Source organism: Anopheles coluzzii, chromosome 2 (genome assembly GCF_943734685.1).
Source record: "Anopheles coluzzii chromosome 2, AcolN3, whole genome shotgun sequence".
NCBI lineage: Eukaryota > Metazoa > Arthropoda > Insecta > Diptera > Culicidae > Anopheles > Anopheles coluzzii.
The window spans coordinates 73,227,691-73,245,881 of NC_064670.1; the positions used below are offsets into that span (position 1 = coordinate 73,227,691).

General features: G+C 39.4%; 1 protein-coding gene across 1 annotated transcript; it reads right to left on the reverse strand.

Annotated features, from left to right (window-relative positions):
• Nucleotides 1-14,615: 14,615 nt before the first annotated feature.
• On the reverse strand, nucleotides 14,616-16,901 carry LOC125906606 (uncharacterized). Its single transcript, XM_049606214.1, has 2 exons — nucleotides 15,476-16,901; nucleotides 14,616-15,401 (listed from the first exon to the last, which is right to left on the reverse strand). The coding sequence occupies exons 1-2, from the start codon at nucleotides 16,640-16,642 to the stop codon at nucleotides 15,396-15,398; spliced, it is 1,173 nt and encodes a 390-aa protein (XP_049462171.1). The 5' UTR covers nucleotides 16,643-16,901; the 3' UTR covers nucleotides 14,616-15,395.
• Nucleotides 16,902-18,191: the final 1,290 nt, after the last annotated feature.

The window sequence follows — 18,191 nt, forward strand, 5'->3', positions numbered from 1 at the left end:
CAATCAAACGAAACAGTTACAGGGACAGAATCTGATTATGACACGTCTTGTACAGCGAGTGATTCAGAATCAACATTAAATGAAGACCTTGAAAATAACGAATCTCAATCAGATGGGTCAGATACAGATAACCTATACAAAACTCGAAGTGGACGCGTCGTTCGTGCTCCAAGAATATGTGATGTTTAGTTAGTATAGATTCATATTGATAGGATTAGACTAAGTGCATTAGGATAATTAGCTTTAATAATAAGTTTGTAAATATTTGTAAAAAAAAGAAAAAGAAAGCGTGTAATAAGCAAGGTTGCTGGCAACACTGGCATATGACAGTTCTGGCTGCTTGGGGAATGATCCAGCAGACGTGCTTGGGAACTAGAGAGCAACAGACGTATACGTAATAAAGTGTACATAATAAAACTTATTACACTGTTTATAGTATTATAAAAAAGTTCCATAACACTTGGGAAGTTGCGGCTGCTAAACGGGGTGGCAATCGTGCAAAACTATTATTAGAAGCGGCTGCTCTAAGCATTCGTTCTTGGATAGACGAAGACTGCATTGTCACGTTGATGGCGTTGGTAGAAAAGGTACACGAAAGATTTAACGTGCGTGTGAGTACGATGACAATAGGCCGCGAAACCAAAGGGTTTAATTATTCGTTTAAAAGAATTCATTATCTTCCCGAACGGCGTAATACGGATTCCACCATCGAAGAATGTAGGTCGTATACTTTGATTTTTTACGAAATATCGATGGAAAATCCCTATACAGTTATAGTATTCTTGGATGAGGTAGAATTGAGGTAGAAGTGAGTATGCGCACGTCAAAGGATAGATCGCTAACAACTCCAACGCTGGGGCGGCAGATCATCCAGATCCAAAATGCTTGGATCCAAGTAGATTATATCCATCTCATCATCACCATCGATGGTAAAATTTCGATTCATGATCTGAAAGGGTTGAAAAATGCAATTATGTTAGCATCATGCGACCTCATGGTCACCGCGACGAGATGGTCGAATTGGCGGCGGGAAGGATCAACCAGCGATGATTCACCAAATCCAGCGATCGATTATCGACATACGCGCGCGCAGTGTAAAAAAAAATAGAAAAATAAATATGTACTCACCGTCTATGAATATATACATATATATATACATATATACAGGCGGTCCCCGAGATACACGGTACCTCTTATACGCGGATTCGGAGATACGCGGTTTTCAAAATTTGACAGTTCTTGGAGCAAATTGTACTGATTTGACACATCCATTGTGAAATATCAAATAATTTCCGTGCTGATCGAATGTAAAATGCCATTTAAAAAGGTTTAAAACTGTTCAATTCATTAGAAACATATCAAATAATTAATTTGGTGGCTAAAACCACCCCCTACTTGCAAAATTGCACGAAAATTAGTGATATTTTGGCTGGAAATCACGAGATTCGACTTACGGGGAAATTCGAGATACGCGGTATTTTGCGGCCGTTTTCGGTCCCCAATAACCGTGTATCTCGGGGACCGCCTGTATATATATATATATATATATATATATATATATATATATATATATATATATATATATATATATATATATATATATATATATATATATATATATATATATATATATATATATATATATATATATATTCATAGACGGTGAGTACATATTTATTTTTCTATTTTATTTTACACTGCGCGCGCGTATGTCGATAATCGATCGCTGGATTTGGTGAATCATCGCTGGTTGATCCTTCCCGCCGCCAATTCGACCATCTCGTCGCGGTGACCATGAGGTCGCATGATGCTAACATAATTGCATTTTTCAACCCTTTCAGATCATGAATCGAAATTTTACCATCGATGGTGATGATGAGATGGATATAATCTACTTGGATCCAAGCATTTTGGATCTGGATGATCTGCCGCCCCAGCGTTGGAGTTGTTAGCGATCTATCCTTTGACGTGCGCATACTCACTTCTACCTCAATTCTACCTCATCCAAGAATACTATAACTGTATAGGGATTTTCCATCGATATTTCGTAAAAAATCAAAGTATACGACCTACATTCTTCGATGGTGGAATCCGTATTACGCCGTTCGGGAAGAGAATGAATTCTTTTAAACGAATAATTAAACCCTTTGGTTTCGCGGCCTATTGTCATCGTACTCACACGCACGTTAAATCTTTCGTGTACCTTTTCTACCAACGCCATCAACGTGACAATGCAGTCTTCGTCTATCCAAGAACGAATGCTTAGAGCAGCCGCTTCTAATAATAGTTTTGCACGATTGCCACCCCGTTTAGCAGCCGCAACTTCCCAAGTGTTATGGAACTTTTTTATAATACTATAAACAGTGTAATAAGTTTTATTATGTACACTTTATTACGTATACGTCTGTTGCTCTCTAGTTCCCAAGCACGTCTGCTGGATCATTCCCCAAGCAGCCAGAACTATCATATGCCAGTGCTGCCAGCAACCTTGCTTATTACACGCTTTCTTTTTCTTTTTTTTACAAATATTTACAAACTTATTATTAAAGCTAATTATCCTAATGCACTTAGTCTAATCCTATCAATATGAATCTATACTAACTAAACATCACATATTCTTGGAGCACGAACGACGCGTCCACTTCGAGTTTTGTATAGGTTATCTGTATCTGACCCATCTGATTGAGATTCGTTATTTTCAAGGTCTTCATTTAATGTTGATTCTGAATCACTCGCTGTACAAGACGTGTCATAATCAGATTCTGTCCCTGTAACTGTTTCGTTTGATTGATTTTCCAATGCCTTGGTATCTTGTGTTTCTATGCTTTCAGTTGGCTGATATCTATTTTCAACGTGAGATGCGGCCATACTTATGGGTAAACCTACATGAATCTCATCTTTTTGATAGAATATGTCATTGTTATTTGGGATCATATTTGCAGTTTTCACCAGAAATCTTCTATTCCGTCGAAAATGATTTCCAAAATTGTCTTGAACTATGTACGATCTACTGTTTACCTGACGAACAATTTTACCATTATTCCATTCTTTTCCTGTCTTTTTGAAATTCACTCTATCTCCTATGTTCAGGACTGGCAATGGTTTTGAAGCTCGATCATAGAATTTCTTTTGATGTTGTCGCTTGGAAAATATTTTCCTTTCGATGAGTTTTTAATCAATGCAATTGCGATGTAACAACGCACTATTTGTGGGTAAGCGAGACTTAAGCTGGCGACCAAAGATATATATATATATATATATATATATATATATATATATACACTATCTCTATTACACTTGCTTTAAGGCAACGGCAGTAGGCACACACGGAGCAGGCACCCACGGGGGGAAGGATCAACCAGCGATGATTCACCAAATCCAGCGATCGATTATCGACATACGCGCGCGCAGTGTAAAATAAAATAGAAAAATAAATATGTACTCACCGTCTATGAATATATATATACACACTATCACTATTACACTTGCTATAAGGCAACGGCAGTAGGCACACACGGAGCAGGCACCAAGGTAAACAAGAATGACGCGCAGGGTGTGAGTGAAGATGGTGGCGAATGGTGTGGGGGTACGGATAAAGATCAATACACATTGCCCAAAATACAGACAGAGATACAGATACAAGAACACACAGCTGTGTGAACGACAGATCTTGTTTTTTTTCGATTGATCTTGGACTGAAATATTTCGCATTCAAAATTGTTGCAAATTTCTGAATGAAATATTTCAAAATTTCCAGCGCTAAAATTTTTGCAATGAAATATTTCTTCGATCGGAACCCAACCCGCAAAATCCGCCGTTGCTATAAAATCTACGACGTCGAGTAGACGTCGAGTGAACGTCGACAGGACGTCGAGTCTACGTCGAGTTAAATAGTTTACTCGACCAAGCGAATTTTTGAAATAGATTTCACGGCGAAAAGCTCTACAATTATGGCAGAATTGGGTTGTTGTATAGAATAGTAACCATAAAAATGCAAACAAAAATTAAAGCGTTTGTGATTATGGAAAAAACGCCCTCCAATTATTGCGTTTCTGCACATGGAGGAAAAAAAAACTCATTAATATGGTTCTCCCCCTTACTCCCCTTACGATATACGTGTATTGCGATTCTTGATATGTGATGAGGGAGAGGGATGGTATGTTGTTGGTTTGATACACTTGTGTGGCGCGCGCTGCTGTCTTCTTCATCCGCCTGACCGATATTGATTGCGCTGTCTGATGGATGATATTTCTGCTCTGGTTGCTGTCTTCTTCATCCGCATTACCGATGATCATAGACTGCTTTGCCTGTCGCTATTCCTTCATAGCCATTGCTTGGATGTGTTAACACTCACATTTGCTGTCTTTGTTATTCATTGTGCCAATTATACATACAGGCGGTCCCCGAGATACACGGTACCTCTTATACGCGGATTCGGAGATACACGGTTTTTTTAAATTTGACAGTTCTTTGAGAAAATTGTACTGTTTTGACACATCAATTGTAAATTGCCAAATAATTTCCGTTTCGATCCAATGTTAAAAACTTTTTAAAAATTAATTCATAAATAAATAAATAATTAATCGAATAAATAATTCATAAAATGACTAAAACCGCTCCCTAATTGCAAAATTACACGAAAATTTGTGATATTTTAGCTGGAAATCACGAGATTCGACTTACGCGGAAATTCGAGATACACGGTATTTTGCGGCCGTTTTCGGTCCCCATTAACCGTGTATCTCGGGGACCGCCTGTACACACTTTTTGGCTTGACACATTGGCTGTATATCACATCTCGCCCCCACCGGCCCACCCTCACCCTCATCCTGTTCGTGAGAGTTCAACTTGTGCGATGATACCAGATCCAGACGCGTGCGCTTCGTGGTGTTGATTTGTTTCCTTCCTTCTTCAGCTCATTTGGCTTATGATTAATGAGTGTAGATTTGGCGTAGATTCGATCGATCGTAGCTCAAGTGTCATATGTGATAGTTTTAATCGCTTTACCATTCGAGCTATTCACCGGACCAATTCGGTGCGTGTTTAGTAAACGTTTTATTTTCTTTAAAGTGCAAGCAAAAAATGTATCGTCCGAATATAAATGCACAGCCGGGCACAAAATTGCATGTCCAGCCTGCGAATGGTAAGTTCAATTGTATTGAAGAACTAAAAGTGCAAGTGTGTGAATGCAACATGAAAAACATGTTCTCTTTTCCCTGTAACCCTGAATCAACCTGCAACCTGGAATCCTGTTCATTAGTTAATCAACGAAAATGCATCGCAGTCGGTGGTAATATGTCCGGGCGGCCTCCTTTGAAACGACAAGTGATGGGTAAGTAATTGTTGCATACTACTAAACCTCGTAACTGAGGCAAGCAGTTTGGTAATTTTCTTTTTCTGTCTAAACATATTTTTACAGAAACGCCGGCCACACAATCTAGGCCATCTGTCACAAATGAGGATATTATGAACATGCTACAGCGAATGCATGAAAGAATCGACGAGATTTTTTTAAACGTCGAAGAAATTAGACGCGAGCAAAAAGAGCAAAATATCATGTGCGCCAAACTTGATAAAAAGCTAGCTACGGTGGACACAATTGTTTCTGCAATCAAGGAATCCATGCAGCAATGTGTGGATCGTAGGAACGATAGTGAAGAGTTTTCTCTGAGCAAAATATCTTCTGCTGAAGAGCTATCGGTATTTGAAAATGCATTGGCAAGTGAGGATTATTTCAACAATATAAAAAAGGGAATTAATGCATCCGTACATCGGCTAAATGTTGAAAATCGCTTGCACGACACGCTTGATTTAGTGTTCGATCGCAAATTCGTTCCGGAATGCAGCTGGAAGGGAGCATCAAGACAAGGCATAAGAAAAATAGCAATGGCAGCGCAAACTAATATTTTGAGACTTTTTAAAGCAGTAGGAAGTACCGAATTTAATACGTGTACAGATGCAGAGTTAACGAGGTTTTTTGAAAAAAAACTAAAACATGCGAAAAATCGAGTCAATATACAGGGGTATAGACAAACGAGCTGCTTAAGTAGGAGCTCGCTACCTAACAGCTTAGTTTAAAAACGATTTTTTTTTCTCTCTCTTTAAATAGAATTCTATAATGTTAAGTCGATATGTGAACTTTATGAAAATATTAAAAAATATAAAAAAGGCATTTCAACAAGTTTTGTTAATTTTCATTCGTTCATTTTTATTTCTACGAAATCACACACATGCAAGACAAACAAAAATTAACATTGTACGTACGTGACGAAATGTGCAAATGCATTTTCTGCATTGCAATATGCTAGTCTATTCTAAGCGGATGCATCTGAGTATGTTTCGTGCGCTGAGGACGAGGGTAGAGAATAGTGATGGGCGGGTCGACCCGAACCTATCGGGTCGGAGCCATCCGTAAGCGACCCGGAGTCGTTCGGGTCGACCCGAAAGGTACAAGTAGGTTCAGTGGGTGCAACGACTCCGGTAGGTGCGAGACAGCATAAGCGAGTCTAACTCGTTGGTGCAACGAGTTCGGGTTGGGTCGGGCCAAAGGGGGCTCATTCCGACCCGCGGGTGCAGCGAGTTGGGGTCGACACGAAAGATCAGATTGACTCCAACCTGTTGGTGCAGCGATTTCGGGTCGGGTATTGAACCTACCTACCGACCCAACCCGAACTCGTTGCACCAACGAGTTGGACTCGCTTATGCTTTATTGCACCTACTGATCTTTCGGGTCCACTCCAACTCGTTGCACCCGTGGGTCGGATTTGATTCCAACTTCGATCAAGCGCACCCGCTGCACCCACGGGTCGGAATCGATTCCGGCTGGCTCGCACCCGACTCCGGGCCGGGTCGTGAAATTAATCGTATAACCCAACACTAGTAGAGAGCAGTCGATTGAGCAGGGCTCTCGGAAGGGCTGTCACGTGGCCGAGGTTGTTGTATTGTATTTGTGTTACATGCTTCTTGTTCATATTTATTTTTGTGTACAGTTCTAATACACGGTCAACAAAATTCAACAAACCTAAATATCATCTATATGATCTAGATCTATTTAAATTAATGCAAGCTAAATCTATATGGTCTAATTCTATTTACATTCTATTTACAAGCTAATTCTCTAATGTGTGCAATAATGGAATCACTAGCATGCTTTCTTCGTCAATGTTGATTGTAACCAACTTGCATTTGATTTCATCAACTGAAACCATATGCGTGTAGGTAGAAAGGTCGTTCAGTTTTGTAGCATAAATATGCAACAATGCGGAGTTACATGGTTTCATGAAATAGGACCTTTGTTTTAGAAAATACTGGCCTTCTACAGTAACTTTTGAATCGGATAGCGTTGCATTAGAAAATTTCATGATAATATCATTATTCAGCATGAACCATTGATCGCGCTGTCCCTTTTTTAGCGTAAAGTTTTTTCTTATGTGTACATTCATGCCACTTCCTTTATTGACGATAGCAGGATATTGTTGCGAATCCTGAGCAACTGTTGCGAGGTGCTCGTTTAGCATTCTTGCTATTTCTTTAATGCGGTTTATAACCTGTGGCATGATGTTATTGCCAGTGCGTATCAAATGTTTTATCACTTGAAGTGCACTTTCGTAAACGTAGGTTGAATATTCGTCGAACGATCCAAAGCTACACACATCATCGTATACGTGCTTTAAATTGTGCACATTGCTGGAGATAAAGCATTCCCCGTACAGTGTGGCATAATCACGCACAAATTTAAGTAGCATTTCGTGTGCCAGCTCATAGTGTTGCTCATGGGCTGGGGACGAAAAAATAGTGATAGCGCAGAAAAATAATTTAAAGTGTTCATATGCTGCTTCTGGAAGAGTATCCTTCAGTGCAACAATGCTGGGGTAATGCAAGAAATTTTTAAATTCTGCACCTTTCCAGAATTTTAAGTAATGAATACTGCGTAGCTTTCGTGGTACTTCTGAAGGTAGCTTCACCTTGTCCATAACGCTCGATATATATTCTATATCCTCCAGATTCCATTTGTAGAGTTGTCCAAATGTACCTTTTTTCCACGACCTCATCAGGTAGCGCATTACTCCAAGATCAATCAGATGCAGTCGATCGGTAGTTGGAACATCGTCGATAATGTCGAAATAGTCTAAGGCAGTGAGCGGGGTGGTATTTTTACAATGACGTTTGTACTTCCCTTCCTTAAACTCTTTGGCTATTCTCTTCGGTGCATCAACTCCGGAAAAGTACATCCGATGCGTGACTTCATCGTACACAGAGTGCTCTGTGCACTTAAGGCAGGAGTCATAGCCGTTGTGTGATATAACGCCTGTGAATAGCAATACCACATTAAAAGATAGAAAGGATGCCTTTGTTCTGTCGTTAGTTACCTTTGATAAAAGCACGCGCTGGAGTGTCGGCGATGATGGCGCGTACACGGATTTTGACTTGTATTCCGCTCAACACTATACCCGTTGACTGCAGCTGATTCAGCTCTGTAACCAGCTGCCGAAGATAATCTTCCGCGCTCGCTGGTTTAGTTTTTCCACAAAAAAGAGCCACAACAAATACTGGTGCTTGCGGAACATCGGTTACTCGCATCAAAATCGGCCACAATTGTGTAGGGCCGCTCTTATGGATGGGCAATCCGTCCATAGCAAAATCTAACCAAAAAGTTGATGCTTTGGGTTTAATGTTCCTAAAAAGGGTGGGTTAAAAATGGGTTGTTAAAAATTGAATTGCAAAAAAGCAGCTACATTTGCTTACGTGAAGTACGATGTCAGACAATTTGCAACACCGTTGTACCAAAACTCGCCCCCTCCGATGTTTTCTATCACATTGGACGTTGCTTTCGGTGTTTTTAAAAGAGTCCGTGGATCCTTTGGCAACTTAAAACTTGTTTCCTCTTTGAGTAAGGTAAGAAGAGAACCTACAGCAAAATGGGTGAGGTTGCAAGAAAGCGCCCAGCGCCTAAGTTTGTCCCTGAACTGGACATTTCTGCCATCCAAGCTGTCGGCACTGCATTCGCTGTCCTCACTAAAGTCGCTGAAGAGGTCATCGTTGCTAGAGCTATCAGCTCCATCATCGCTATCCTCATTACCCACAGGAATGCTTTCTTCGTCTTCTTGCGCTTCCTGTGACACGCTTTCTGGCAAAGCTTCAGCCGCAGGTACCGGTGCATCTGATGTAAACGTAAAACTTAAATTACTTTACATCTAAAAATGTACAGCCGGCTGCAAGACATACCAGCCGATGGAATTTGAGCCGATGTCGAAGGACGAGCGTTATCCTTACGCAGCTCGTTTTCCCACTCAGCATCAAACATACGCATCCTCTTGTTGCGGGTGTAGTTTAAACCACCTGTACTGCGCCATCTCTTTGTCGACATTTTAAATAGAGTTTAAATTATCGTTTGTACAATTAAACTTTCGACACTATGATCACCTGCTTGCTACTAAAATATTCCGCTTCAAATCAATCGATCGCGGGGATGGCGATCGTTCGCGGCCAATGCCACACATGGGAATAACAAGGAGAAAGAAAACTCCATCACTTGCGAGAAAGAGCAGCAACAACCACAGCTTTGCGCCTATAACATGGTGAGAATGGGACGGGACACCATCGTCTGTGAGCGAGAGCGAAACAGAAGGCAGAACCATAATCTTCCCATCCATAATCAGCCACCATAATTTGTGTGTGTGTGTTCGCCCCATACAAATGGTATAATTTTTATTTTCGCTTCCCGCTGCGCAAAGCGATCGAAAACTTCTCAAACTCAAACTTCCAAAATATTACACAGTCCATGGCTGTGAAATATTTCGCATTCAAAATTGTTGCAAGTTTATAAATGAAATATTTCGAAATTATCAGCGCTGAAATTTTAGGATTGAAATATTTCTTCGATCAGAATCCAAGCGTTTTCCCTGACATTTCTGCTCGCTTTCTCGATCGCTTTTTGCGGAAAGCGATCGAAAATCCGAGCTACAAAACTGCTCGATTTTGTCGTGCGGGTTGGTCGAAAATCGCGGCGAAAGTGAGCTTTTGCGGGTTGGGAATCCAAGCGTTTTCCCTGACATTTCTGCTCGCTTCCCGCTGCGCAAAGCGATCGAAAACTTCTCAAACTCAAACTGCAAACATATTTCACAGCCCATCCGCTGCGCAAAGCGATCGAAAACTTCTCAAACTCAAACTGCAAACATATTTCACAGCCCATAGCTGTGAAATATTTCGCATTCAAACTTGTTGCAAATTTATAAATTCCCGCTGCGCAAAGCGATCGAAAACTTTTCAAACTCAAACTGCAAACATATTTCACAGCTCATGGCTGTGAAATATTTCGCATTCAAAATTGTTTTGTAGCAGTTTTGTAGCTCGGATTTTCGATCGCTTTCCGCCAAAAGCGATCGAGAAAGCGAGCAGAAATGTCAGAGAAAACGCTTGGATTCCGATCGAAGAAATATTTCAATCACCAAAAATTTCAGCGCTGAAAATTTTGAAATATTTCATTTATAAATCTGCAACAATTTTGAATGCGAAATATTTCACAGCCATGGGCTGTGAAATATGTTTGGAGTTTGAGTGTGAGAAGTTTTCGATCGCTTTGCGCAGCGGGATGTTGCGCTCCGTGTTATGCTGTGTGGAGTCCTGCGGTTATGTATATAAAATCTGTTATAAAATCTGACAGATAGGCGAGATAATCGCGGTTCGTGTATGGAACCATCCGGGGTCTGGTGACGATTTAATGTGCCAAGAATAAATATTATTAACCTTTAAGTTGGCAACCGGATACCCGGGTATTTTTTTCAACTTCGAACTGCAATAACTTTTGATTCATTGCTTTTATTGACCTGAAATTATACGTAGCCTCCTAACTTTTAATTTCTGATTTTTTGGTGCATAAATTGTAATTTTAAACCTGTAAGTCGGTAAGTAAAAATTTCTTCCCCACATCGAGCCGCCATTGTATTGTGGTTTTAGGAGAACATTGGATCATCTACGAATTGTTTACATTTGTAAAACTTGCAATAATTGACCGCGGTCTACATTTCTCGATTCTTTTGTTGAAACAGCATATCAAATATCCCAAATCAGTTAAAATATAGTGAAATGTTGTATCGGACACACGATGCTTTGAAGAAAACGTGAGGGCAAACATGGGAAGATGATGAACATTGTCCCTTACTAATAGTTGATTTACAGACTCTTGGTAAGTGTAAAACACCCAACAGAGTGCTGTTGCCCATGTTAGAAAACGTTTTTAAATTGCAGAGGGTGATTCTTTCTCCGTCACAGGCATCAACAAAACATAAAGCAGCGTTTAACGATGAAGAAGATACCCAGTTGTGCGATAACCATTAACGTTGAAAATCAAGAGGAATACATGGATTGAAAATACTTAAAGAGAATACGCATCGAGACGAATTTAAAACGGAAAATAATGGTCTACAAAAAGCGAAAATAATGGCAAAGGAAACGAGTGCGGCTGGGCCGCAATACCATCCAATATTTCATGAAAGGCCATGTTTTGGATTGCCATGATTGTTAGCAATGGCGGATTAAGACGAATGGAGGCCCTAAGGGGTCACACAAAAGTAGAGGCTTGGTTGAAGCGTCTAGCAGGGGATTGTATCAAATATCCTATCCAGAGAAGGATTGAGTAGCAATTATGCTTGTGAGCGGATGGTAGGTGCCATTTTTGGGGCCCCTGGCCGACCCAGATGTTCGACGCTTAAACAACTAAGTACACATTAAAACTGAAGGAAATACATATCTAATCAATTACTTTAAAAAATAATATAATTGTATTGATTCGTGATGTATTTTGTAGTTTTGACCTGCATGCACAATTCTAAAATATTCCTATGAATCACAGAAAGGCTTAAAGCCTAAAAGCCTGCCTTATAAGCTTGAAAATTACACGTGGCAATGAACCTGTAATCTTTCTTAATTTCGGAAGAATTAACTGAAGGCTGAAGAATTGCGTGTTTTCTGTTTTAGCGCTCAATCACGAATGACATCTCTATTTGACAGTATTGCCTGAGATACTTAAACCTAGGTGTGATCGCACAAACAAGATGTACATATAGAAAAGGTGTATGTGTAAGGATGTCAAGGTGTATGTGTGAGGTATATACAAATTCGAATTTCTAATTTCTACAGCTCGGCCATCCTGACGAGAAATTGACCTCAATTTTTCCTGCATATGTATAGCCCTACCCTTAATCTTAAGTGTAGCTTTATGAACATATTCCGATCAAGCTCCCCCCAGAGGCACTATCCATCTTCTCAACTTGTCCGACTCCAACACTCCATCATATGGTATTTGCGTCATTTGTATTCCATCGATATCACGTATAACATATCTGTCATTAGGTAAACGTTTGTGGATAACGTATGGACCTTTATATCTGGCAATGAGTTTTTTGTTTGAATTTGGTGTGTTATCTACATTTTTAATTACAACAAACTCTCCTTCATTGAAAACGGGAGCAGGGCGATGGTGTTTAGCATGTTGTTTCTCATTATTTTGTTGTGATTTTAAAATATTGAATGATGCTTCTGCACGTATAGTTTCTAAATCTGAAAATGCTTTGTTTTTGTCTTCTAAATATTCGGTCAATATATCTACTGAAGGGCCTCGTTGGTTAACACCAAACAATAGCATAGAAGGGGAAAAACGAGTGGACGAATGAATGGTATTATTAAGAGCGTATTCTGTAGATAGCAAATGGGTCACCCAATCTACATGGTCGGTCTGATTTGATTATTTGCTCAATATGGGACGAATAATGCGATTGACCCTTTCCACTTGACCATTAGCTTGTGGTGATCCTGTGGCATTCAACACATGGCTAATTCCGCGAGAAGAAAGGAAATTGGAAAATGCGGCTGAAGTAAAGCATGTACCTTGATCGCTAATTATTCTTTTAGGTCGACTGTAGTAAGAGAAATATTGTTTTAGAGCATTGCACACCTCTTTTGTACTAGTGGAAGTTGTTGGATACAATTTAACGAATTTCGTAAATGCGTCTATTACTACCAATAAGTATTTTTTCTTTAAAGATGATGTAGGTAGCGGTCCAAAATGGTCAATGTGCAAGGTATCAAATGGGTAAGGTTCTTTTTGGATGCTATGAAGGTTCCGATTATTTACTCTAGATGGAGCAGAGTGAATAATGCACTTCAAGCAGTTATTTATAAAGTTTATTATCCGTGTTTTTCTGTTAGGAAACCAATAATTCTGATCTATTTGGTTGCAACATTTTTCGGCTCCCAAATGACCTATTTGTTCGTGTATTGATCGTATCAGATTATTAACCATTTCTGTTGGCACGTATAATTTTAGCCTATTAGAAGGTGATCGTTTGAATACAATACCGTCTTGTAATTGGTAACCTTCGACATCCGTCGTCTCTAACTCTTTTTTCAGAGTTTGGATAAGCGGATCCCTAGCCTGAGCTACACGTATTTGGAAGTCAATATCAACATCATCGAAGGCAGCCAAATGTTCCAGTCGGCTTAATGCGTCTACATGACTCATTGCTAATCCAGGGCGATGTTGAATAATGTAATTATAATTCTCCAGGAACAGTGACCAACGTGCTATCTTTGCGGACGAATTTCTATTTTTAAGCGTTTCTACCAGAGAATTACAATCAGTCACTATCTTTATTGGAATGCCGTGTACATAGGTATGGAAACGTTTGAGCGCATATATAACGGCCAATGTTTCAAGCTCGTAGCTGTGCAATTTAGCTTCATCAGCCGAAGTGGTTTTGGAAAAATACGAAATAGGGTGATATCTACCATCATCCTGTTTTTGCAAAAGCACAGAACCAAAAGCTATCGAACTTGCGTCACAGTGAAGTTTAGTTTCGCGTTTAGGGTCGTATATGGCAAGCACCGGAGCTACTATCAATTTATCTCGGAGTGTTTCAAATGCTTTTTTACACTCATCATCAAAAATAAATGGAACATTGTTTTTCAAAAGATTAGTAAGTGGTTTTGCAATACTAGAGAAATGTGGAACAAACCTCCGGAAAAACGAAAAAAGACCTAAACATTGTTGTACCTGTTTTGTGTTCTGAGGAACAGGATAGTTTTTGATAATTTTTACATGATTATCGCTAGGACATATACCTGAATGATTGGCCTTGTATCCTAAGTAATCCAATTCATCGTAAGCAAACTTACATTTATCAAGCCGTAGCTCCAACCCATTATTTCGTAGAGTATGCAAAACTTCACTAACTATTTCAAGATGTTCTTTAAAGTCTTGAGAAGCTATGAGAATGTCGTCAATGTATACAACCAGCTTTTCATTCTCGATGAATTTCCGCAAAATTGTATTACTGAAACGCTGAAATTCAGCTGGCGCGTTTTTTAATCCGAAGGGCATACGCGTGTACTCGTACTGGCCGTCTGGAGTAACAAACGCTGTGAATTTAATTGAATCCTCGTCCATTGCCACTTGATGAAAACCACTCTTTAGGTCTAGTAACGTAAAGAATTTTTTATTGCCCAAGTGTTCTAGGCACGTCTCTATGAGTGGAAGCGGGTAGTTGTCGCGGATTGTTACTTTATTAAGAGGTCGGTAGTCGACACACTTACGAATTTTGCCATTTTTCTTCCTAACGAGTACCAGTGCGGAAGCATAAGGAGAGTTACTGGGTCTTATTATATTTTTCTCTAATAAATCCTTCACAATGACTTTTACTTTATTCCTTTCATCGAAAGAAAGTCGTCTAGGCTTTGTGAAAATAGGAGTATCATGAGTTAAGCTAATTCGCATTTTATGAGCAGATGGTATTATATGTTTATCCGGAAAATTAATGTAATTATTGGACACTATTGATCTTAAAGCAATGCCTTGTTCTTTAGAAAGATGTTCTCCAACATTTATAGTGCTAGCCTCATCGCTAATATTTATAGAACACATTTCAGAAAAAGTTGTGTCATATTGTTGTTTATGTTCAGATTTGTCTGATATCGAAATGAATTTTGAAGAAATATTGGGATCGGACAATTTCGAATCTTTGCATACCTCTGGTAAGGGAGCCTGGATCGAACTACGTAAAAGACCCAACGTTTGGAGCTTATGGTAAAAACCCGGTTTTTTTAAGTTCAGAATTTTATCTTTATTTAAATTCATCAGCATAAGTTTGCTGTAATGTTTACGGAATTGAGCGAGTGTGATGTTAAATTCTGATAACAAATCTCTCCCTACTATCATGGATAGGGACATGTAGCTTTTTGGTAAAATATAGAAATTGTGAATGAATGTTTGATTACGAAAACTAAGTTTTAGCTGTACTGTTCCAAGAGTTTGTAAATTCACATTTCCTATTCCTCGAAATCCACTTGGTTGGGGAGCGCTTAGTTTTGTAACCGGAACAATGGCTTCATTTATGAAGCTTTTAGAGCTACCGGAATCAAAAAGAGATGTTATAATTAACCCTGGGCTCCAAACATTGTTTCTCTTAAAAGCTACACTTACCTCCTGATAGGCCTCAAGTTGAACGAAGTTTCCATTTTCCCCAGAATCTAGATGCGCTGTTTCATTGTCGTTGCCCTGTACCGCAGCAACCGTTAGTTGACGTCTATCTGGGACAGGACAGTTGCGAATGACATGTGATGTGCTACCACATCGGAAACAGGAACCCGGAGCTCGGCGAGGTTGTGTGCATTGCGATGAATGATGTCCATGATTCGAGCAGTTATAACATCGAAGAGGTTCTGTCGTCGTTTGTCTTGGTGGAATCGGTCTCGGGGAAATGGTGTTGATGTGAGATGGGCTGCGGCGTTCTGGGTTTTTGCGCAACAGAAGATGGGATTCATATCGCTTAATGTTATCAATCAGGTCGTAAATATCGCGGTAATCCTTGGTCACAAGGCTATCATAGAGAGGGTCACGAGAAAGTCCTCTGATGACATAAGTTATGATAGCCTCCTCACTCACGTGGCCTGACATTCCCAGCGCATTTACTCGGTATACATAGCTTGTGTACGACTCAGAAATTTTCTTGTAGACCGATGCTAATTGGCTATGAATAACGGCTTCGTTACAGCGATCAGGAAAAGCCTTTTTAATTGTGTCAGCGAATTCGTCGAATGTCTTCAAAGTGTTACGGAAGCCATTGTACCATTCGCTTGCTGCTCCAGTCAACCGACTGCCTGCATATAAAAGCATCGTGCGATCCTGCCATCCATATAATTCGCTATTGTAGCGAATCGTATTGATCCACTTATTGATACCGAGGCCGTCAGAAAATTCCGGTATCAAATGTTTCAACTCCTCGGGATGAACCAATCGACCATCCGTAAACGTCTGCCGCTGTTCCATTTCCATAATTTTTGCTCGTAGCGCCATTAATTCCAATTGATGAGAAGTTGCGTCGAATGAAGCACCTTGCGTCGAAGATGTCGGAGCAGCTTTGTCTTTCATCAAGATGGCGGCTGCTGCAACGTGGTTTCCATTGTTCGTCACTTCGTCTTCATCTGCACACACTCTTTGAGGAATGAAATTCTGGGTTGATTGTTCCTCCATTTTGTTTTTCGGTACACTTTGCTCGTACAACATGCGTAGTTGTGGTAAAGTTGCTTTCGGAGGCACTTCGATGTTAGCAACTTCCAAAGCACAAAGAAGTTCCTCTTTTGTAAGCATTTTTCGGCACAAACGGTTTATCCCACTTCTGAATTGTAATCTTTCTTAATTTCGGAAGAATTAACTGAAGGCTGAAGAATTGCGTGTTTTCTGTTTTAGCGCTCAATCACGAATGACATCTCTATTTGACAGTATTGCCTGAGATACTTAAACCTAGGTGTGATCGCACAAACAAGATGTACATATAGAAAAGGTGTATGTGTAAGGATGTCAAGGTGTATGTGTGAGGTATATACAAATTCGAATTTCTAATTTCTACAAACCCTAAAAAAGCTGAATAAAATCACGTGCTTTTAATGGTTTGTAGTGTAAATTGATTGACAGAGCCGGCTGGCCACATGTACATAACATGTGCTGTTTTGCAGTGTTCTTACATCCTCCGTTATTTTCAAATTCATCCATGCTTAGAGAGCGTACACTGATTTTCCACTGCTAGTCATATTGAAATTGCTTTAGTCATAATTTGCACTTGGAGGATGTATACATTCTGTTTACAATTCTTTTCTTCAAATCCTTTTTCTTTGTCTTGCTTGGATCCTAAATCAGCAGCTTCCATTCAAAAAGATTCAAATTTAGTTTCCACAATTCACGAAAACAAAATTCATTACTTGCACTCTCCATCGTTTGCTCTTCATCATTCCTTGTTGTTTCTTGAACACCATGCAATCATCAAAGGCAACACGATATCATCGTCAATATTTTCACTTGTGCGTGGATCTATTTCTGCTTCAAGGTTCGATGCGTCTACTAGTGCCTTTTCAACGACCCAAATTTCGAAGCCTTCAATGGTTTACATGTTTAATTGAGATGTTCTGACTTGATGTACTGCGGATCAAATCCAACCACGGCAGTACAACAAGTCAACAGATGAACTGAATAGAAAGGAAGAGTCAGAGTGTACTAGGGATGTTAACGGTGGAAAAAAGTAAAAGAGGGGAATACCTTTTTTTCGCCATGACTACCGTGACGATGATTGCACTGATTTTCCCCTTCCTTTTTTCTCACATCCCGCTGCTCATAGTGAGATCGCTTTCGTCTGAAAAGCGGAACGGAAAGCGACTTGCATCAAATGTCAACCCGATTATCCGTGCTGAAATTGTCATCCGGGTTTGTATGGAGAATGACGTTTCTCTTTTTTTGAAAATTTGAATTCGTAGAGATGTGATTATTTTCGAGTCAAATTCAATCGATTTCAAATTTCAAATGGATTATTAGTTTTATCAAAATTGAAAAAATCTAATAAATGAATGAGTTAGATTTTAGATATGCAAAAGCAACAAAAATAATATAATAAATAAATAGATCATAATTCAATAATTCATTTATTCTATCAGAAATAAACAAATACATTATAAATGAATATATTACATAAAAAAAATATATAATTGTATAACAAAGTATTTTCACGTTTTAATTGTCGTCCAACAATCCTCAAAACCTTATGAATAGTACATTAAATTTTTAAATTCTATTTTCACTCTTCTAACTTAAGGGCAAACCATACTTCCATAATGGTTATTTCTAAAAGGAATATGTTATTGCGATTAAA